Source organism: Hemitrygon akajei, chromosome 27, assembly GCF_048418815.1.
Source record: "Hemitrygon akajei chromosome 27, sHemAka1.3, whole genome shotgun sequence".
Classification (NCBI taxonomy): domain Eukaryota; kingdom Metazoa; phylum Chordata; class Chondrichthyes; order Myliobatiformes; family Dasyatidae; genus Hemitrygon; species Hemitrygon akajei.
The window spans coordinates 27,217,965-27,235,785 of NC_133150.1; the positions used below are offsets into that span (position 1 = coordinate 27,217,965).

General features: G+C 37.8%; 1 protein-coding gene across 1 annotated transcript in view; it reads left to right on the forward strand.

The window, feature by feature from the left end:
- strip1 (striatin interacting protein 1) overlaps positions 1-16,514 on the forward strand; it is a 49,464-nt gene extending 32,950 nt beyond the window's left edge. The window contains exons 17-21 of the mRNA XM_073030510.1: positions 983-1,083; positions 2,521-2,587; positions 7,077-7,181; positions 11,213-11,417; positions 13,720-16,514. Coding sequence (XP_072886611.1) covers positions 983-1,083; positions 2,521-2,587; positions 7,077-7,181; positions 11,213-11,417; positions 13,720-13,967 — 726 coding nt within the window. The 3' untranslated portion in view covers positions 13,968-16,514. The remainder of the gene's footprint in view (positions 1-982; positions 1,084-2,520; positions 2,588-7,076; positions 7,182-11,212; positions 11,418-13,719) is intronic.
- The last annotated feature ends 1,307 nt before the right edge of the window (positions 16,515-17,821 follow it).

The following is a 17,821-nucleotide window of genomic DNA, read 5'->3' on the forward strand; positions in this document are numbered from 1 at the left end:
GTTATATACTGTATATTGCATTTAGAAAGCACCATTGATGTTGAAAAGCTTCCTTAAAGGTGAGAGAAAAGAACCACATCTAAAAGGACATTCAAAGAAAACAACTTGGTCAAAGAGGTATTTTTAATGGGTGTAAAGGAAAACTGATTGAAAAAAGCAAGAGTGTAGTTACTGCAGGCGAAGTGAAGCAAAGCAATGGACATAAAGTCAGACAATTATTCCACCCTCCTCCTGGTTATCACTTCTTTAGGCATTCTGCAACATAAATATTCAAACCACTCCTCTTTTCTCCTTACTTCCTGTCTTCTCCACCCCAATTCCCTTGCATGCATTTCCAAAGTATGAAAACTGATTATTCAACCACAACTTTTAAACTTCTGGACCAACTGACAATAAGGAGGAAGCTCCTAGAATGGCTTTAATACATAGTCAAAGTGCAGCAATTTTAGTTTCTGGATTTTAGAAATGTAAAGTTCAGTAACAAGCTATGCATTCTAAGCAGCCCATACAAGTGATCTGTTTACTCACTTCCCACTTTTAGCACACAAGGCTGATTACACTCTGGGTAGTTTTTGATCCTGATAAAACTAACTATGGTTGACAAAGCCTTTGGTAAATTGCTGACAAAGAGATTTTTAGCTAGTTTCTCCGAGAGGCTACTCATTAGACATAAATTTGGCATTGATGTCAGGTATCAACATAACAGAATCTACAATCATAATTGTCCTCCTAAACATTGCCACTGCTGAGGTCAGCAGTTTAAGTAACCCTTCTCATTTATAAAACACCTTTGATACTGAAAATTCTCCTAATGGGCTGATCAGGTATTGGCTTGGTCTGTAGAACTTATTGCAAAGTAAGATGGTGGACTTGCCAAATACATAAACAAGGAGCTATTAGAATGAATATAACACTTTTTTTCTTTCTTTGCCTGTATTGAGACAATGTTGATGAACCTAAATTTAATGTTGTATTATTGCAGTTTGAGTACATGGCACAACATCTGGTTTTTGCGAACTGCATCCCACTTATTTTGAAGTTCTTCAATCAGAATATTATGTCCTACATTACAGCGAAGAACAGGTAAGGTCTCTGAACACCCTTGTGATATTTATATCACAGATTATAATCATTCCAAAACTTGAATCATTATCCAACAAATTGCATAGTGAGTTGTCTATTCTCATCAGCAATTGAGTTATTTGTGCTCATCTAAAATGTTGTTGGCTTCTTCCGTTTTTTAAGCAGATCCTCCTGTAATCTTGGTCAAAGTAGGTAACTTGAGATTAATGTGGCAGACTGGTATTCTAAGATTAAGTGGCACTTTGGATTGATATACCGACTGAATATGTCTCATTAAAAATTTCCTTTGTAAATCCGTTTTTACGCACAACAGTAACTTGTAGATTATCCTAGTTCAGTATTTTGAGCAGCATAATAGAATAAAAGAGGATAAACTTTTAGCAATTTAATTGCTGGTTTATGCAGATAAAGCCAGTTGTGCCAAGGTGGTATTTAGCGAACTCTTTAATCATTGAAGAGTGTTGCCAGACTTCAGGACCAAGTTGCAATTCATCAGACCTGCTGAAAATATGCATTGACTTTGGCATGATGCACCTTGTGGTGGAATAATCCTTTCTGTTTGTTGCCATGAAATTGAACAATGGTCATTGGAATGTTAGCACGATTGGATCAGACCTCAGGATAAAAACTGCTATCAGATATTTACCCCTCCTTCTCCAGACTGGAAGTTCAGGCATGGTCCTAATCATTTTACCCCATTTTAAGTAGCACTGTTCTAAACAAAAATAAATACCACGTTATTATTCAATTATTTCGTATTCCTAATAACTTTGGCAGTGTGGATCTCAATAAAAAGGTATAACTGTTGCTGATACAGGGGTGCATGAGAGAGATATATTTCTGATTGGATGCCCTAGCATAAATGGCTGATCACATCTATATATTAAAACACTTAAACATTGTAATTGATTTATGACCTATTATGTCTGGTAATTATGAAAAAAATAATTTCTGTAGCCTTTTTATGACATTTTAATGTCCGTAAGTGCTTCAGGAGCAATGAAGTGTCTTTGGTATAATACTCTATTATAATATAGGTAGAGTTGATACAAAAGATTCCACAAAGGAATGAAAGAAAATTAAGAAAATTTACTTGGTTGATAGATAAATAGTGGATTAAATATTTGTGGAACCTCTTACTCTTTTCAGACCATTTAAGGTGGTAAATGTTTATGGTTTAAAGTCACCCAAAGAAAGCGTCCCTGCCATTTCAGTGTTCTTTTGGATTTCATTGAAGTGTTGAGAATATCTCCTCAAGTCTATGGAATGGAACTTGAATCCACATTGACCTTCACGAGCAAGAGTTTTAGAAGGATTCTGAAACATGGCGAACAGTGCATATGCATTATATAGTCATCAGTACAGGGGTATTTATTGATATTTGTTTTTAAACTTGTTTATCATTAATTTTCTGCATTTATACCCACACTTCTGTAGTATTTCTGTGTTGGATTTTCCCTACTGTGTTGTACATGAACTACCTGAACTGACTGCAGAGAGCTTGGTAAGTAATCAGAATCAGTATAAGGTTTATTATTACTGCCTTACATGATGTGAAATTTGTTTTGCAGCAGCATACAAGTAAAAGACAACAAATTGTGATAAGTTACAACATAAGTAACTCGTGCAGAAGAAGGAATACTGAGGGTGTCCATGGGTTCATGGACTATTTAGAAATCTGATGACTGGGAGGAGAAAGCTATTCCTAAGTAGTTGTGTATAAGTCTTGAGACCCCTGTAAATCTTCCCCAATGGTAGTGATGAGAAGAAGGCATGTTCCAGTTGATGAAGGTCCTTAATGAAGGATAATGTCTTCCTGAGGCACTGCTTCTTGAAGATCTCCTTTGAAGGGCTGGGTTGTGCCTGTGATGGAGCTGGATGAGTGCACTTGTGATCCTGTGCATTGGATTGTCCATACATGTCTGATTCAGCCAGTCAGAATGGTCTCCACTGTGTAATGAAATTTGCTGGGGTCTTTGGTAACATCCCAAAGACTGTTGCAAATAATGTCTATTGTTGTTTATCACGATCTTCGAAATGTGATTGCAATGATTAGGATGTTTACAGATGAAGCAAGCTTCCAGGAGAAGCAAATGCAATTCTGATGAGAACGTTCATTCAGATTGTTTCTTCATAGAAGAGTCATGAACCTGCTGAGTAAATGTAGGTTTTTTTTTGTTTTGATTCCATATTTTCAGCATCTGCATTTCTTTGCTTTTCAAGGTCATTAGTGCAGAGTATAGTGTTGGTTAAAACCACCTGCCTCCTATGAACAAGGAGACATAGAATGAATAGAAGGAACATAATACTGGGATGTTTTTAAGGACACCTGTCAATGTTTAAGACAGTGATAAATGCTGGCAGAATGTACTTTATTGGATTTTATTCATTCAAACATGGGATATAAAGCAAGTTCACTTTGCTGTCTCCTGGGAAATAAATAACCATATATAGCCATATAACAATTACAGCACAGAAACAGGCCATCTTGGCCCTTCTAGTCCGTGCCGAACGCTTACTCTCACCTAATCCCACTGACCCACACTCAGCCCATAACCCTCCATTCCTTTCCTGTCCATATACCTATCCAATTTTGCTTTAAATGACAATACTGAACCTGCCTCTACCACTTCTACTGGAAGCTCATTCCGCACAGCTACCACTCTCTGAGTAAAGAAATTTCCCCTCGTGTTACCCTTAAACTTTTGCCCCCTAACTCTCAACTCATGTCCTCTTGTTTGAATCTCCCCTACTCTCAATGGAAAAAGCCTATCCACATCAACTCTCTCTATCCCCCTCATAATTTTAAATACCTCTATCAAGTCCCCCCCAACCTTCTACGCTCATTTCTGATTTTCTGATCAAATGTGAATCTGTTAGTCAGAATGTGTCATTTTTATCTTATTCAGCCAATAGCTGCAGGACAGTATTAACAAAATTTATTCTGAGCCAAATGTCCTCTAGAGTGAAGTCCCAAAAATCCTCTTTTTTTTTAAACTACAGTTGTATGTAGCTTTTATTTGTCACCCATTTCTGTCCCTGTTTTTACTTCATTTTTAAAACTATTTTCATGACACTGGCCAGTGCATCCTACAGGCAAATGAGTTGATAGTACAGCTGATTCCATCTATAGAGAAACTTCACAAATTCTTCATAATTCGTTAAAATTATTTTTAAACTATATTTTAATCAAATTTTACATATATTTACATATATGAGGTATCATCGGCAACCCCTGCATCGGGCATCAAGGCCTTGGCTCAGTTCACTTCCAGCATGGTACAGGCAGAAGTACGGATCCGTGAGGAAGAGAAGTGGATGTCAAAGGCAGTGGAACAAGTGTCCCAGGGTGCCTGGACAAAATGGGATCTGCCCAAGCGCAAGATCTCATGGGCAGAGTTATGGAGACTGTTGCCCTTCCGTATTTCCTTCCTCTTGTGATCCGTGTATGACATCCTTCCTTCGCCATTACATCTGTACACGTGGGGGATGAGAGAGGTCCCGAACTGTAAGCTCTGTGGTCAAAAGGGGACACTGGCTCATATACTGTCCAAGTGTAAAACAGCTCTAATTCAAGGGTGGTATAGGTGCTGCTGGCTCTTGTTGACACACTAGTGCGAGAGAGATGTAAGAAGAGGACAGCTGGCACAGGTTTGAGGAAGGCTATCACCTTCATCAAAGAGGGAGCTAGGCCTTTTGTAACCAAACAACCAAAGCCAAATCTGCTGCCAACAGCCAGATCCTGGGAGATGAGGGTCGATGTGGGAAAGAGGCTCCAGTTCCCGGAGGTGAGGCAGACGCTCCAGTTCCTAGAGGCACACAACCCTCTGCCTGGACATTGTATTGTTGTCAACTGAAGACCAAAAGATAATTCTGGTTGAACTGACGGTGCCTTGGGAGGAGGGATGGGAAGAGGCCCACAAGAGAAAGGTCTTGAAGTACTAGCCCTTAATGCAGGAGTGCAAAAACAAGGGATGGCAGGCATGGTTGTTCCCTGTGGAGATCGGCTGCAGAGGTTTCCCAGCCAAATCAGCATGGTGGTGGTTGTCAGCTCTGGGCCTGGATGAAAGGAGCAAAAAACAAGCAGTGCGTAGGATGGGGGGAAAAGGCAGAACGAGCCTCTTGTGGGATTTGGAGTAGACGAGAGGAGGGAAGCTGGAAGCCAGGAGCAGATGAGCGGTGATTTGGCCACCACTGCCGGCCCACCAACTGGAGAGTGTCGTGGTTAAGGGTTGAAGCACTCTGTGAAGGTTGGGAACCACCTGATGACATCTCCTGGCTGAAGGCTACGGTTACCTCATTAGCTATCTGGAGAATGCACCCTAACAGGTGTATGTAACAAGTAAACAATAATAATAATTAAACTAAATAGTGAAACATGTCCATGTTTTTCCACAATATTCAATTTTTATATGTTTGGTTAATTTGTTTGTAAAATTTATGCATCTAGTAAATGGTATATCATTGGAACAGGTTAATAGCTGGGGAAACTTATGAGAAAGCTACTTAAAATAGCTGATGTTTCAAACAATCTTCGGAAATCTTATTAAAAGTCAAGTAGCAAATTAGAGATCTATGACGATGCTCACTAGCTTTGTTGGCACTCAAGTCACTTTGACTATGTGACAATACCTTTAAGTGCAAGTCTAAAATTATTCCTATCATTGACAAACCTGTAGTCATCAACTTTTTGCTCAGTTTTACACTAACTGCAATTTTTAATTAACATAAAAACTCAAGAAGCAGCAGTAGTCCATATAGCTTTTTGAGCCTGTTTCACTTTTCAAGATCACAGCTGATCTGCTCCGTGCAGTTGGTGAGTTCGCACTTGGAGTGTTGTGTATGATTAAGCTGTAAAGAGTGCTTAAGATTTACGAGAATGTTACCAGGACTTGAGTGCTTGAGTTATAGTGAGAGATTGGGCAAGCTAGAACTTTATTCAATAAAACTTGGGGAGACTGAGGGGCCCCTTGGAGAAGTGTGTAAAATCATAAAGGGTATAGATTGAATGTATGCAGTTATCGTCCTGGGGAAAGGGAGTCAACTATTAGAAGGCATAGATTTAATGTAAGAGGGGAACAATTTAAAAGGGACTAGAGGGACACTCATGCAGAGGGCATTTTGTATATGGAACAGGCTGTCAGAGAAGTGGTTGAGGCAGCAGCATTGTATTTAAAGGACCTTTGGATAGGAAAGGTTTAGAGCAATATGAGCCAAACTCTGGCAAATGGGACTAGATTATATGGTATCCCAGTCACCATGGGTAGGCTTTCTTCGTGTTCTACTCTATTACCCTCTGACTTCATGGTTCAGCTCCACCTTTTTGTGCTATTCCCACATTTGTTGATTCCTTTAGTGTACAGAAGTGCACCAATCACTGCTTTGAATGAATTCAATGGCTGAGCTTTGTAAACTCGAAAGCAGAGAATTCCAGAGTTGCCACCCTCTGAATGAAGAAATTTCATTCTTGGCATGTTTGAATTGTCCTACCCCTTATTCAGAATTGTGGACCTCTAATTCTGTTTTCCTTGGCCAGGGCTATATCTGCTCCCACATCCAGCCTTTGGAGTCTGCAACAATTTTAGAGTGTCCATAAAATTACTATTGTATTTTTCCAGACTAAGTAGATACTTCTGCAGTATTTCAGAATAGCACAAGATCAGGCCTTGGGATCTGTGATAACTGATGCCAATTTGAACTAATCCCATCTGCCTGAGCATATCTACATTCCTGCATTCCTGGCCTATTCATGTATCTGTCCACATGCTGTGTAAAAGAGTAGCTCCTGACTGCTCTGCCAGAGAAATGTTATAATCAAGGAAATGGTGTTTTTTTAAAATTATATATAGTTACAATGCCTGTGTGTAATAATATATTTTATCTAACTACCGTAGCTTAAAAAAAACAAGATTACTGTTCTCTGCTGGTTAATGTAATGTTACTTCTTTAATGGCAGAAGATCCTTAAAGTTCATATCTTTTTGCACCACTTAGGAAGCAGGTGATAACAACCAGTTCTGCTGGCGGAACCTCTTTTCTTGTATTAACCTCCTTCGAATTCTCAATAAATTGACCAAATGGAAACATTCCAGGACCATGGTAGGTATTGTGGAAGTCAATTGTATAATTAGAAGTAATATATAGTTCTCTCGTCATAAAAGCGTGATTTAATAGTTCCATGGCTCTTCTGTACTCCATTGAAATTTCACCGCAGACAATAAGCTTACAGTCTTTTGTAATTTTTGCCTTTGTTGTTTCTCAACCAGTTTTACCTATTGAAGGCTCTACATTGGTCAAATTAAAGTCCCAATGGCAGCTCTGCCCCGTCATAAGTGTTGAAGCAATGCCTGATGATGCATGGCCAGGGCAGTTATCCAAAAGCAGATTAATAAGGAAAGCTTTTCCCATTACACCAGAAGTATAATAAAAATTCCTTGGCTATTGAGAACATCCTTCAGAATGGTATCTCAAACATTTCTTTGGCATCCCACTGAACGGTTCCTTCTCTCATCTATACAGTGGATTCCGGTTAATTGGGACACATCAAGACCCGTATATTTTGGCCCAATTAAGCAGCTGCCCAATTAGCCAAAGTTTCATGGAAGTACTTAAAAGGTATAAAAAAAAAAGACAAACTACCATTTACTGTAACTAACAAATTGTGTATTTAAATGAAATACAGAGCAAATTAGAACACTATCAATACTACTACTGTACTATAAGATTATATTAGTTCATAGTTATTGACAGAGGAATTCATCCAATGTACACTGCCACATTCTTTTGATTGACTAAGTAAACAAAACCAGCGTAAACATGTAGATAATGGACTCCCTTTACATAATGCTATTGATGATTAATTCCATCAAATGTTCATTTTTCATTGTAACCTTCAAGATGAATGTCAATGCCTTCAATAAGTTAGGAACTATGAAGAATTTGAAGGGGTGAATTTTCACTGCTGGCCATTTCTGGCATTTCAAATGGTTCTGTTTATTATCAGATAATGTATACAGTATACAACCTGAGATACTTGTCTTCGCAGACATCCAAGAACTGAAGAACCCCAAAATAATGAACGACAGATAGATGTTAGAATCCCGAAGCCCTCTCTCCCCTTCCCCTGAAAAACAGCAGCAAGCATCAACACATCAACCTCTCCCTCCTCCCCTCCAGTTTCAGCAAAAGGCTTCAGCACCCACCAAGCAATAGCAAAGTACCCAATGAGAGACCATGATCTACAGTCAGCAAAAACTGTTGCTTACCTGACATTTTGACATGCCACAGGCTCTCGCTTTCACTAACAAGGAACAGAGAGATATCACTTATTTCACAGTGAGAGGGGAGACTGATAGTCATTCTGCCGCGTCGATTTTTATTCCAAAATTCCCAACTCGAGAATCAGCAGCAAACTCTCCCCACCATCGAGAGAGAAAGTGTGATCACTTGACTACAGAGACCTCCATCCATACATCCGCCACAGCAAATTCCTGCTGCTCCTTCTCCAGCGACACCTCAGTCAGCAACACCAGCCTGGAATCGGTTGTCCACAGAGCTGTATCCTGGAGGCAAAAAATGTCAGAAAATGGTTGACTGGTGAGCTCCAGGAACGCAAATGAATCTGCTGTTTTAATAAAAACGCAGTTTACTTTATTGTCACCAAACAATTGATACTGGAGCGTACAATCATCACAGCGATATTTGAATCTGTGCTTCGCGCTTGCTGAAGTACAAATCAAAGTAAATATTATAAAGATTTAAATTATAAATCGTAATTAGAAAATAGAAAAGGGAAAGTAAGGTCCAGATATTTGGAAGGTACGGCCCAGATCCAGGTCAGGATCCATTCAGCAGTCTTATCACAGTTGGAAAGAAGCTGTTCCCAAATCTGGCTGAATGAATCTTCAAGGTCCTGAACCTTCTCCCGGAGGGAAGAGGGACAAAAAGTGTGTTGGCTGGGTAGGTCGTGTCCTTGATTATCCTGGCAGCACAGCTCTGACAGCGTGTGGTGTAAAGTGAGTCCAACGATGGAAAATTGGTTTGTGTGATGTGCTGGGCTATGTTCATGATCTTCTGCAGCTTATTCCGGTCTTGGACAGGACAACTTCCATACCAGGTTGTGATGCACCCTAGAAGAATGCTTTCTACAGTGCATCTATAAAAATTAGTGAGGGTTTTAGGGGACAGGCCAAATTTCTTCAGCTTTCTCAGGAAGTAAAGGCACTGGTGGGCCTTCTTGGCAGTGGACTCTGCTTGGTTAGACCAAGTCAGGTCATTTGTGATATTCACCCCGAAAAACTTAAAGCTTTTGACCTGTTCCACCTGCGCACCACCGATGTAGATGGGGTCGTGCGGTCCACTACGTCTTCTGAAGTTAACAACCAATTCCTTCATCTTGCTGATGTTGAGGGATATGTTATTGTCTTTGCACCATGCTACCAGGTTCTTAATTTCCTCTCTGTACTCAGACTCATCATTACCCAAGATACGGCCTACAATTGTGAGTTTGAGTGCCATTGCAGATTTGGACCTCCATAAAACTCCAACCACCTTGAAAAGGGGAAAAAAAGAGTCCTTAAAGAAAGGAATTTAAGCTGTTTCTGCAGATGAGCTTGAAGAGGCAGTCACTTGGCGCCATCTTAACCCTGCTATCTAACTCACTGCTTTCAAGCCTGTGGTGAGCAAAACAGTTCTAAATTGTCTTACAGCTTATATCTCACCAACTATCAGTGACAAAAATCACTGCTTTTTAAACACAAGCACATGTAATTGATGCTATATAAAAACAGTTCACTCTAAGCATGGTGTAGTATGTAACGGCCACTCAGGAGCGTGCATCTGATGCTGGTTAGACACTCTTCAGCAACAGTCTTCTGCCCCAATTAGGAAACATAGTGTCCCAATTAAATGAAGGGAATCCCAGCTATTTTCTCAATTCATTTTTACTGTTAAGAGTTGTCCCAAATAAGCAGCTGCCATGATTAACTGATGACTAAATTAGCCGGAATCCACTGTATTCGTCTGACTGGTTTAAGTTTTATCTGGTCTCCCTCAGAAACCCATTGCACAAATTTTCAGTCTCTCTTTGTAGTTCAGGTAGACCAACAGTATGTGGATCTGGTCAAAGTACAGATTTGTAATATTTCAAAAGAGTCTTAAAAAAACCATTAATTTTCAATAAGGAAAATTAACATTAGTTTGACATATTAGAAGGCCTCCTGAAGGGGTTTTAGGAAAACTAAAGACACTTTAAAAAAAATTGAAGGCACAGTGTACACGTCTTCATGCAAAATTCAACTTGGGGGCGTACAGATATGTCAGCTTCAAGGTTGCTTCATTGTTGAGCTATACACAAGATACACACTTCGTTCTTGATTTGCTCTACAATCCCCCATCCCTTTTCAGTGTGACAATAGTATAATTTTGAATTGAGACAGCAAACCTGATTTTAGAACTACCAATTTAGGAGAATATCTGTGCATTGTACCTTAATAATACTATATTCAAAACAATCTTATCCATTTTCAGTGGGGAAAATTAAAATTAGACTCCCTTAGGCTATAGAGGGCTTCCTGTGGAGGTCTTAGAAAAAAAATGACAAGAATATACAGTAGTACATATCCTTATGGTAATCTTAACTTGCATGCAAAATGTTTATGCCATTTCATTACTGAAAACTGCAGGACATGTGGACATTCTATTTTATTACATACGAACTAAATTGCAGCAGGTCCCAGGCCTGAGAACATAACGAAGAGGCAGGGCTCGGGTCCATAGCAAGGAGCCACCTGCTGTTTGGCCTATTTAAGCTCCAGGCATGATTGAAAAGGTCAGGTAGCTGGGGCGGAGGAGTGGGACAGGCTGGTGTTCAGCTTGATGTTCCATTGGGTTTCTTTGCCTATGAATCTCAAGGTTGTATATAGTATAGATACTTTGATAATAAATGTACTTTGCACTTAGTACTTAAGGTAATATAGCTACTAGCCTCCAAAAACCTGTTAGAAATTCATTACCTTACCAATTGTGGTTGACATAATTACTAAAGCTTTTTATTTCTAAAATATCAGTTATCTGAAGAAGATTATTTTGGGACCTTTTATCTTCAATAAAGATTATTGTTTTTTTTTAAGATGCTTGTCGTTTTTAAGTCGGCCCCAATACTGAAACGAGCACTCAAGGTCAAACAAGCCATGATGCAGTTATACGTCCTGAAGCTACTGAAAGTGCAAACCAAATACCTGGGGCGCCAGTGGCGGAAGAGCAACATGAAGACGATGTCTGCAATTTATCAAAAGGTGCGCCACCGTCTGAATGATGACTGGGCCTATGGAAATGGTATGTGTCCATTTATATTTCTCTAACACATAAGATTAGAAATACAAATCTTAATGCTTTTAGTGTTTTCTCTACAGTGATCAAATGTCTGCTTATAACTTTTGTTTCATCTGATCAAATGTAAAATCAACTTGTTATAAGGACAATTTAAAGTGTTAATTATTTTAAACAGATTAGTTAAAAAGGGACATCTGATTCCTCAGGATGCATTGTTATATCACAATATGTTGGTGCTTCATGTGAAGTTAATTTGTTTCAAGTGCAGTCATTAATGTTATAAGTATATGTATTGGTCTATCTTAATATCACAAGATATCTCAAATAACACTTCTGTTTTTATGGTTATGGGTTGATGATGAATAATGGCTGGAATACTGGGAGACTACTTGTCTTTTTGTAGATTTGCAAGAAAATCATCCAAACATAGCATTACACCTGCAAGCAGTATACCAATTCTGCCCACCTCAGAATAACTTAAGTGGTGCCTTTATTTTAACATTTTAGTTCTTTAGATGTAGGCAGACCTGTATTTTTTGGAACTTCCTGATGAGAAGCCATTGAAGTGTTGTTACCTTGATCTGCTGAGAGCATTCCTTGCATCTGGCTGTCAGATCAGGACTCTGGGATTTTGGCCCAGCTACAAAGAAAGAATGTTGTGTGTATGTGTATGTCTTGAGGGAAAAATAGGAAGTGATATATTAGCATTCTTTTGTGCCTAATGTCAGTGTTGGAATAGAAGTCATACACTACAGCCAAGATGTACGAATGATGGAGAAAATGGCTGTCTGAGTCAGACTAATGAATCTTGTATAGTGTAAGCTTTCAGAATATTGTCATAGAAACAGACATTTTGTCTATGCAACTATCAAGCATCCATTTACATTTGCCCTATTTTGTTTATTAGTTTTTCTTTATTTTACTGTATTTTACTGCAGTCCTTGTGGCAAATGGAGAATATTCCATCACACATTAGTGCCTGTTTACTAGATGATGAATATACCATCTATACCTCCATCCAATGCTAATGGGCTGTGATTGTTGTGAGTGCAATCCTTCAGTGGCATTACTGTAACTAATCACTAACTTTTTTGCTCCTAACACGCTGGCTTGCAACTTCACTCATCTGGAAGGATGAATGCATCTGGTATTGGGGGATACTTCCATATTTTCTTTGGTGGCCCTAATCTGGTATTGTAAATATTAATGTGGAATACCAGTTCAAATTTTTAGGGTGAAGCTTGAACCAATGTTCTTTTGATTTGCAAATGTGTTAACCACTGAGCCAAATCTGACTCAAGCTAAATTAAAGCAAGATCTTTACTCTGGACAGATAGTTTTGATTTCAAAGGGGTCAATTGAATAGTGAAACTGCCTGGCTAAAGACCATACAATGGTTCAAAATTAGGGTTATTGGGTTTCCAAGCTAATATGACTGAAATACAGAATCTGGGCTTAATTTTTATTGCTATTTGCAGATGTGATACATTATTTGGGTGAAATATTAAAGATTGCATTTAGGTATACAGTGCCTTGAAAAGGTATTCAAACCCCAAACCTTTGTTCACATAAATGAGTATTACAACCATGGATTTATCAATTCAAGAGAACTTTTATTTGTGAATCACATGCTCTTTTTTTCATAGTAGAGGCCAAAAAAAAGGGATATTTGATGTCCTTCAGTGTTAGAGTCCTGATCTTTACTCAACCAGACATCCCTGGCAAGTCCTCAAGATTACTTTCCACTTCTGCTCTCTAACTAAGCCGGCTCAGTTTGAGCAATTTTGCATGGAGGAACTGGCAAATTTTGCTCTATCACTTTGTGCAAGGTTAATAGAGATGTATCAAAAAAGACTATGGCTGTAATAGCTGTGAGATCTGGTTCAACTAAGTACTGAACAAAGGGGATGAATACTTTGAACAGCTGATTTTTCAGCTTTTGAATTTTTAGTTTTTCATGCTTTATAATTTTGTTTTTCAGGCTGTACTGTGTGGGGGGAAGGGAGCATGTGATTCACAAATAAAAATTTGCAGTTAAATTGATCAAATCCCTAGTTGTAATACTCATTTATGTGAGCAAAAGGTAGAGGGCTGAATACTTCATCAAGGCACTGTATATTCAAGTAAAAATGTAAATCTTTGAGAAGAGATCTGAAAGCCCTTTAAGGCACATGATAGTATTAGTGTTCTGGAATAGATTTTTCATGACCACAAGCTAAATCTGAGACACCAGAAAACCTGGTGGAAATCCATTTAAATTAAGTTTTAAATACAATTTTCTGATGTTTACAATTATTATTTTTAGATCTTGATGCCCGTCCGTGGGATTTTCAAGCAGAGGAATGTGCATTGAGAGCCAACATCGAACGGTTTAACAGTCGCAGATATGACAAAAACCCAAGCAACCCTGATTTTGCCCCCGTGGATAACTGTTTACAGAGCGTCCTGGGGCAACAACTCGTATTACCGGAAGAATTCCAAATGAACTATGATCTTTGGCTTGAAAGAGAAGTTTTCTCAAAGCCAATCAGCTGGGAAGAGCTTTTGCAGTAATTTCCAGTTCTATTTTGTACATTAGTCTATTGTTTGTAACAGTGTATAAATACAGTAAGTTGCTAGGTTTTGCAGGCTGTGAGAGATCATAGTGTTTAATTTATGACAAGAATTCTAGCAAAGTTACTTTCTATTAATTTATGGTTTGAGGCTAAATGCCGTACAATGAGGACCTGCTGGAAAATGCTTTTGTAGATATTGGGTGAGGCATCATTTAGCTTGAGGTGAGGCAGATGATTGAGCACCTTAATTGCTTCTCACATTATATACTTAAGGTTCCGGAAGACAATCATGCCCACTAACTCTGATGAGAAAGTAGAAACAGCGAAAAAAAACAGTTAAGAAACAGCTTTATTCTTGTCTACTTTGATTACTAAAATTAAAGCAAGAATATCACCCTAAAGGTTGTCAGCAAAAGGGCAACCAATTATTATCCACCACTACTATGGCAAATTGAGTCAAGTGACTAGACTAGTTCTCAATTGGATATTTACTGTTAATTGATTATTTTTTACATCTGAATGGACCAAATATGCTTTTTGGTGACAAAGAATGCAAATGCAATGCTTTTTGATGTAACTGTCCTTGATTTACTTTTAATTTTGTCTCCTCGCAATTCCCAGTTTAGATGATCATCACAAACTGTACTTTCTCCCAGGACCTTAAAACTGTGGAATTCTTCATTTGTTCACAATATCAACTTGACTAATTTTATCTTTTTTTTAAACCTGTTTTAGTTTCATCAGTACTATGGGCTTATCATATTCCTTAATAACTATGAAGAGCTACTTTGTGCGATGTAGTCAACTGAGGGATTAGTAGCATTGTGATCTGGTGTACTTTTTGAATTGTTCCTATTTAATCATTATGTAATGGCAGATTTTCTGACCCTTGAGACATTGTGAACTGAAGTTTAGTTGTGTGATTTAATGTATTTTTGCTCTTCTCACCTGGTCATGACCAAAATTATGATTGCCCATTCAAAAAGTACATCCAGGAATCTCACAGCATTGAATTCCATTGTATCAGAGCTTATGGAATTCCGGTGAACTAAAATAGTTTTGGAGAACTGCAGTGAAAAAGCCCATCTTTTTCATTCCCATGTGTAGGATTTTGATGGATTGAATTATTTGCCATTAATTTCTGTTTTATGAAATTTCAATAAATTAAAACTTTCCCCCAATTCACTTTCATTGTTTAGGATTCTAGTAAGCTAAATTCAACTGATTATGCAACTTTCAATCCAAATGCAAAGAATCCATGCGTATTCAGAATACGTATTAATTCCTAATGGCCTTTTGCCAATGTTAAGCACACTGAGAATTGTTATCTACTATGACGAGACAAAACATTACTGTTTTATGTTTTAGTTTGAATATTAGCCTTGTCATTTTGCTGAATACATTATTTAATGCATGATGCAAAGTTTCACTTGTTTTTATCACGAAACTAGTTTTGGAGATCAAGACTCAAGTTCATTCTTGTACACTAGGAATGTGCGATACAGTAACTCATGACAATAATACTGAAAAATCGTTGAAAACTGTGACGTGTATTTTGAATCTGTAAACGTTCCTCAACCATTAGGTTAAAACATTTCAGATTATGAGTAATGTTTACAGGGTAAAGAAGGAAGTTGTTTTATTTCCCATATTGAAGAATGTGCCCTCAAGCAACCATATGTTGAGTGAAATGGATGAGGAATTATTGAAATTTTATTGATATCAAGCTATCTGTTCTTTTGTGACTTGAGCATTGTGGATGATACACTAAGCTGTGAAAATAGTTTATCAACATTACTGCACTGATGCACTCTGCGTCTTATTAGCTCTCAAATAATAATTATATTTTAATTTTGCAATATAAAAATGTTCTTAATGTAATCTGGTTATTTATCAGAAGAGCAAAAACTAAGAGTGCAAATGTTAGAAATCTGCAGCAGATCAGTTATCAATTGAAATATTCATGTTACTGTTTTCACATTTTCTATATTTCCAGCATTCAATAAGGGCCTGATTAATCTTTGCACATTCCCACCTCTAGCTTTGGTAGTTGAGTACCTACATATGTAAATTTTAATTAAAAATTTTCCTTCACCTAGTTACTTGCACCAATTCCTTAATACTTCGGTCTGCTGTTCTATAAATTGGGATAACTGTAGTACATCGGTTTTATTTTTCTTCCTTCAAAATGCTGAATAAGGTCTGCAGGACCACGGACTTTTTGTTAATTTATACCTGCAAAGCATATTAATCTGAGTAACTAAAGGTTCCTTGAAATTTAGGACATTTCTGTCAAAGCATTGCTACAAAATGCAATCACACTGTATCCCTTGTTATGGTGCTGTATTAATATAGTTGTGGATATTTAACACAAGGTTTTATGTATGTCAGTAAAGTAGGTAATTTCTGTAAAATTTGTTTTTGAATTCTTTTTAATGGAGCTGTATCTTTTTATGTTTACTTTGTCTTTTCTAGTAGGCTGTTGATGTTTTGAAAAATATGGTCTTTGTGAGGTATATGGGAATAAAATGGACATCAACCCAAAGGAGATGTTGTGACATAAAGATGGGTTTTGCAGAAGCATTCAAAAATATGAGATGCGGAGATGCTAAGATAGTCAGAAAGGGAATGATTGAGCTTAAGGTTGCACAGAGGATCATTTTGGTAAAAGAAGCTTACAATGCTGGAGAATTGCAGATATCCAGTATTATGATTGTTAGAGCTGAATATAACAATGGTATGAGTGCTTTTAGTGGTAGGTAATAAAAAAAAGCCACAGTTTCAGCCGGGAAATATCCTTTAGCCAATCCAGCCCAGCTACCCAGATTATTTGCTTTGCCACATTTAATCCATCTGTCAATCCTGCACCAAAATAATGCTTTACATCTCTAAAAACTCCAGTACTGTTGATTATGTTAAAATTTATTATTCAGATGAGGGAATTATTTGTAAGACCATCAATTTATGGCCCAACCCTAAGGATGCTTAAGAAGGTGGTGGTTATCCACATGTTGATCTGCTGAGGTCATTCTGGGAAGGTATTCCCACAATGGAGTTACAGAATTTAAACTCAGCAACAATAAAGAACTAGCAATAAATTTCCAAGTCAAGGTGATGTGTGGCTTGGAACATTGATCCATCAAGGTCCAGCTCTTAAAAGTGGTAAGTTTACTTGTTTATATTAGAAATGTCAAAAGTGAGGGAATAAGTTCAAATTGCTTTTTCTTTTCATTGCCTTGTGACCATATGTGTTTAAATTCTACACATGGTGGAAAGTGTAGTGTTTCTCAATATCCTGCCAATAAGTGAAAAACCTTTCTTTGCCCCTTCAAATAAAAGAACATACAAAAATGCCTTCTCAACTAACTTTGGAAATGCAGGTAATAGATCTGATCACATTTCATATACTTACTGAACCTTTGGGATATTTCTCCTACTCTGATTCTTCAAGTGTATTTCCACTTAGGCATAAATATGCACTCAGCTGTCCACTACTGAATCTCACAAGCTTGTATTCCCTGTTTAAGAAATTTGTTCTGATATGAAGATGGGTTTTCTTTACTGTTGTTAAATAAACCAGTGTGTTCTTGTCCTGTGACAGAACTTAAACTTCTAAATGCAGATTCCTGCTTTTGTAGATTTTTTTTAGAACTGTTCATGAAATATGCATGATGAAAGGCAGGTCAATTAGATCCTAAATGTTTGCTAATCCCTCCACAGCTAGAGTTACCAACCTGGGGTCTACAGACCCCTTGCTTAATGGTATTGGTCCATTAAAAAAAGGTTGGGAACCCCTGCTCGGAACCTCTGGTTTTAACTCTAGCTAAAATTCAGCTTAGTAAACACTGGTTT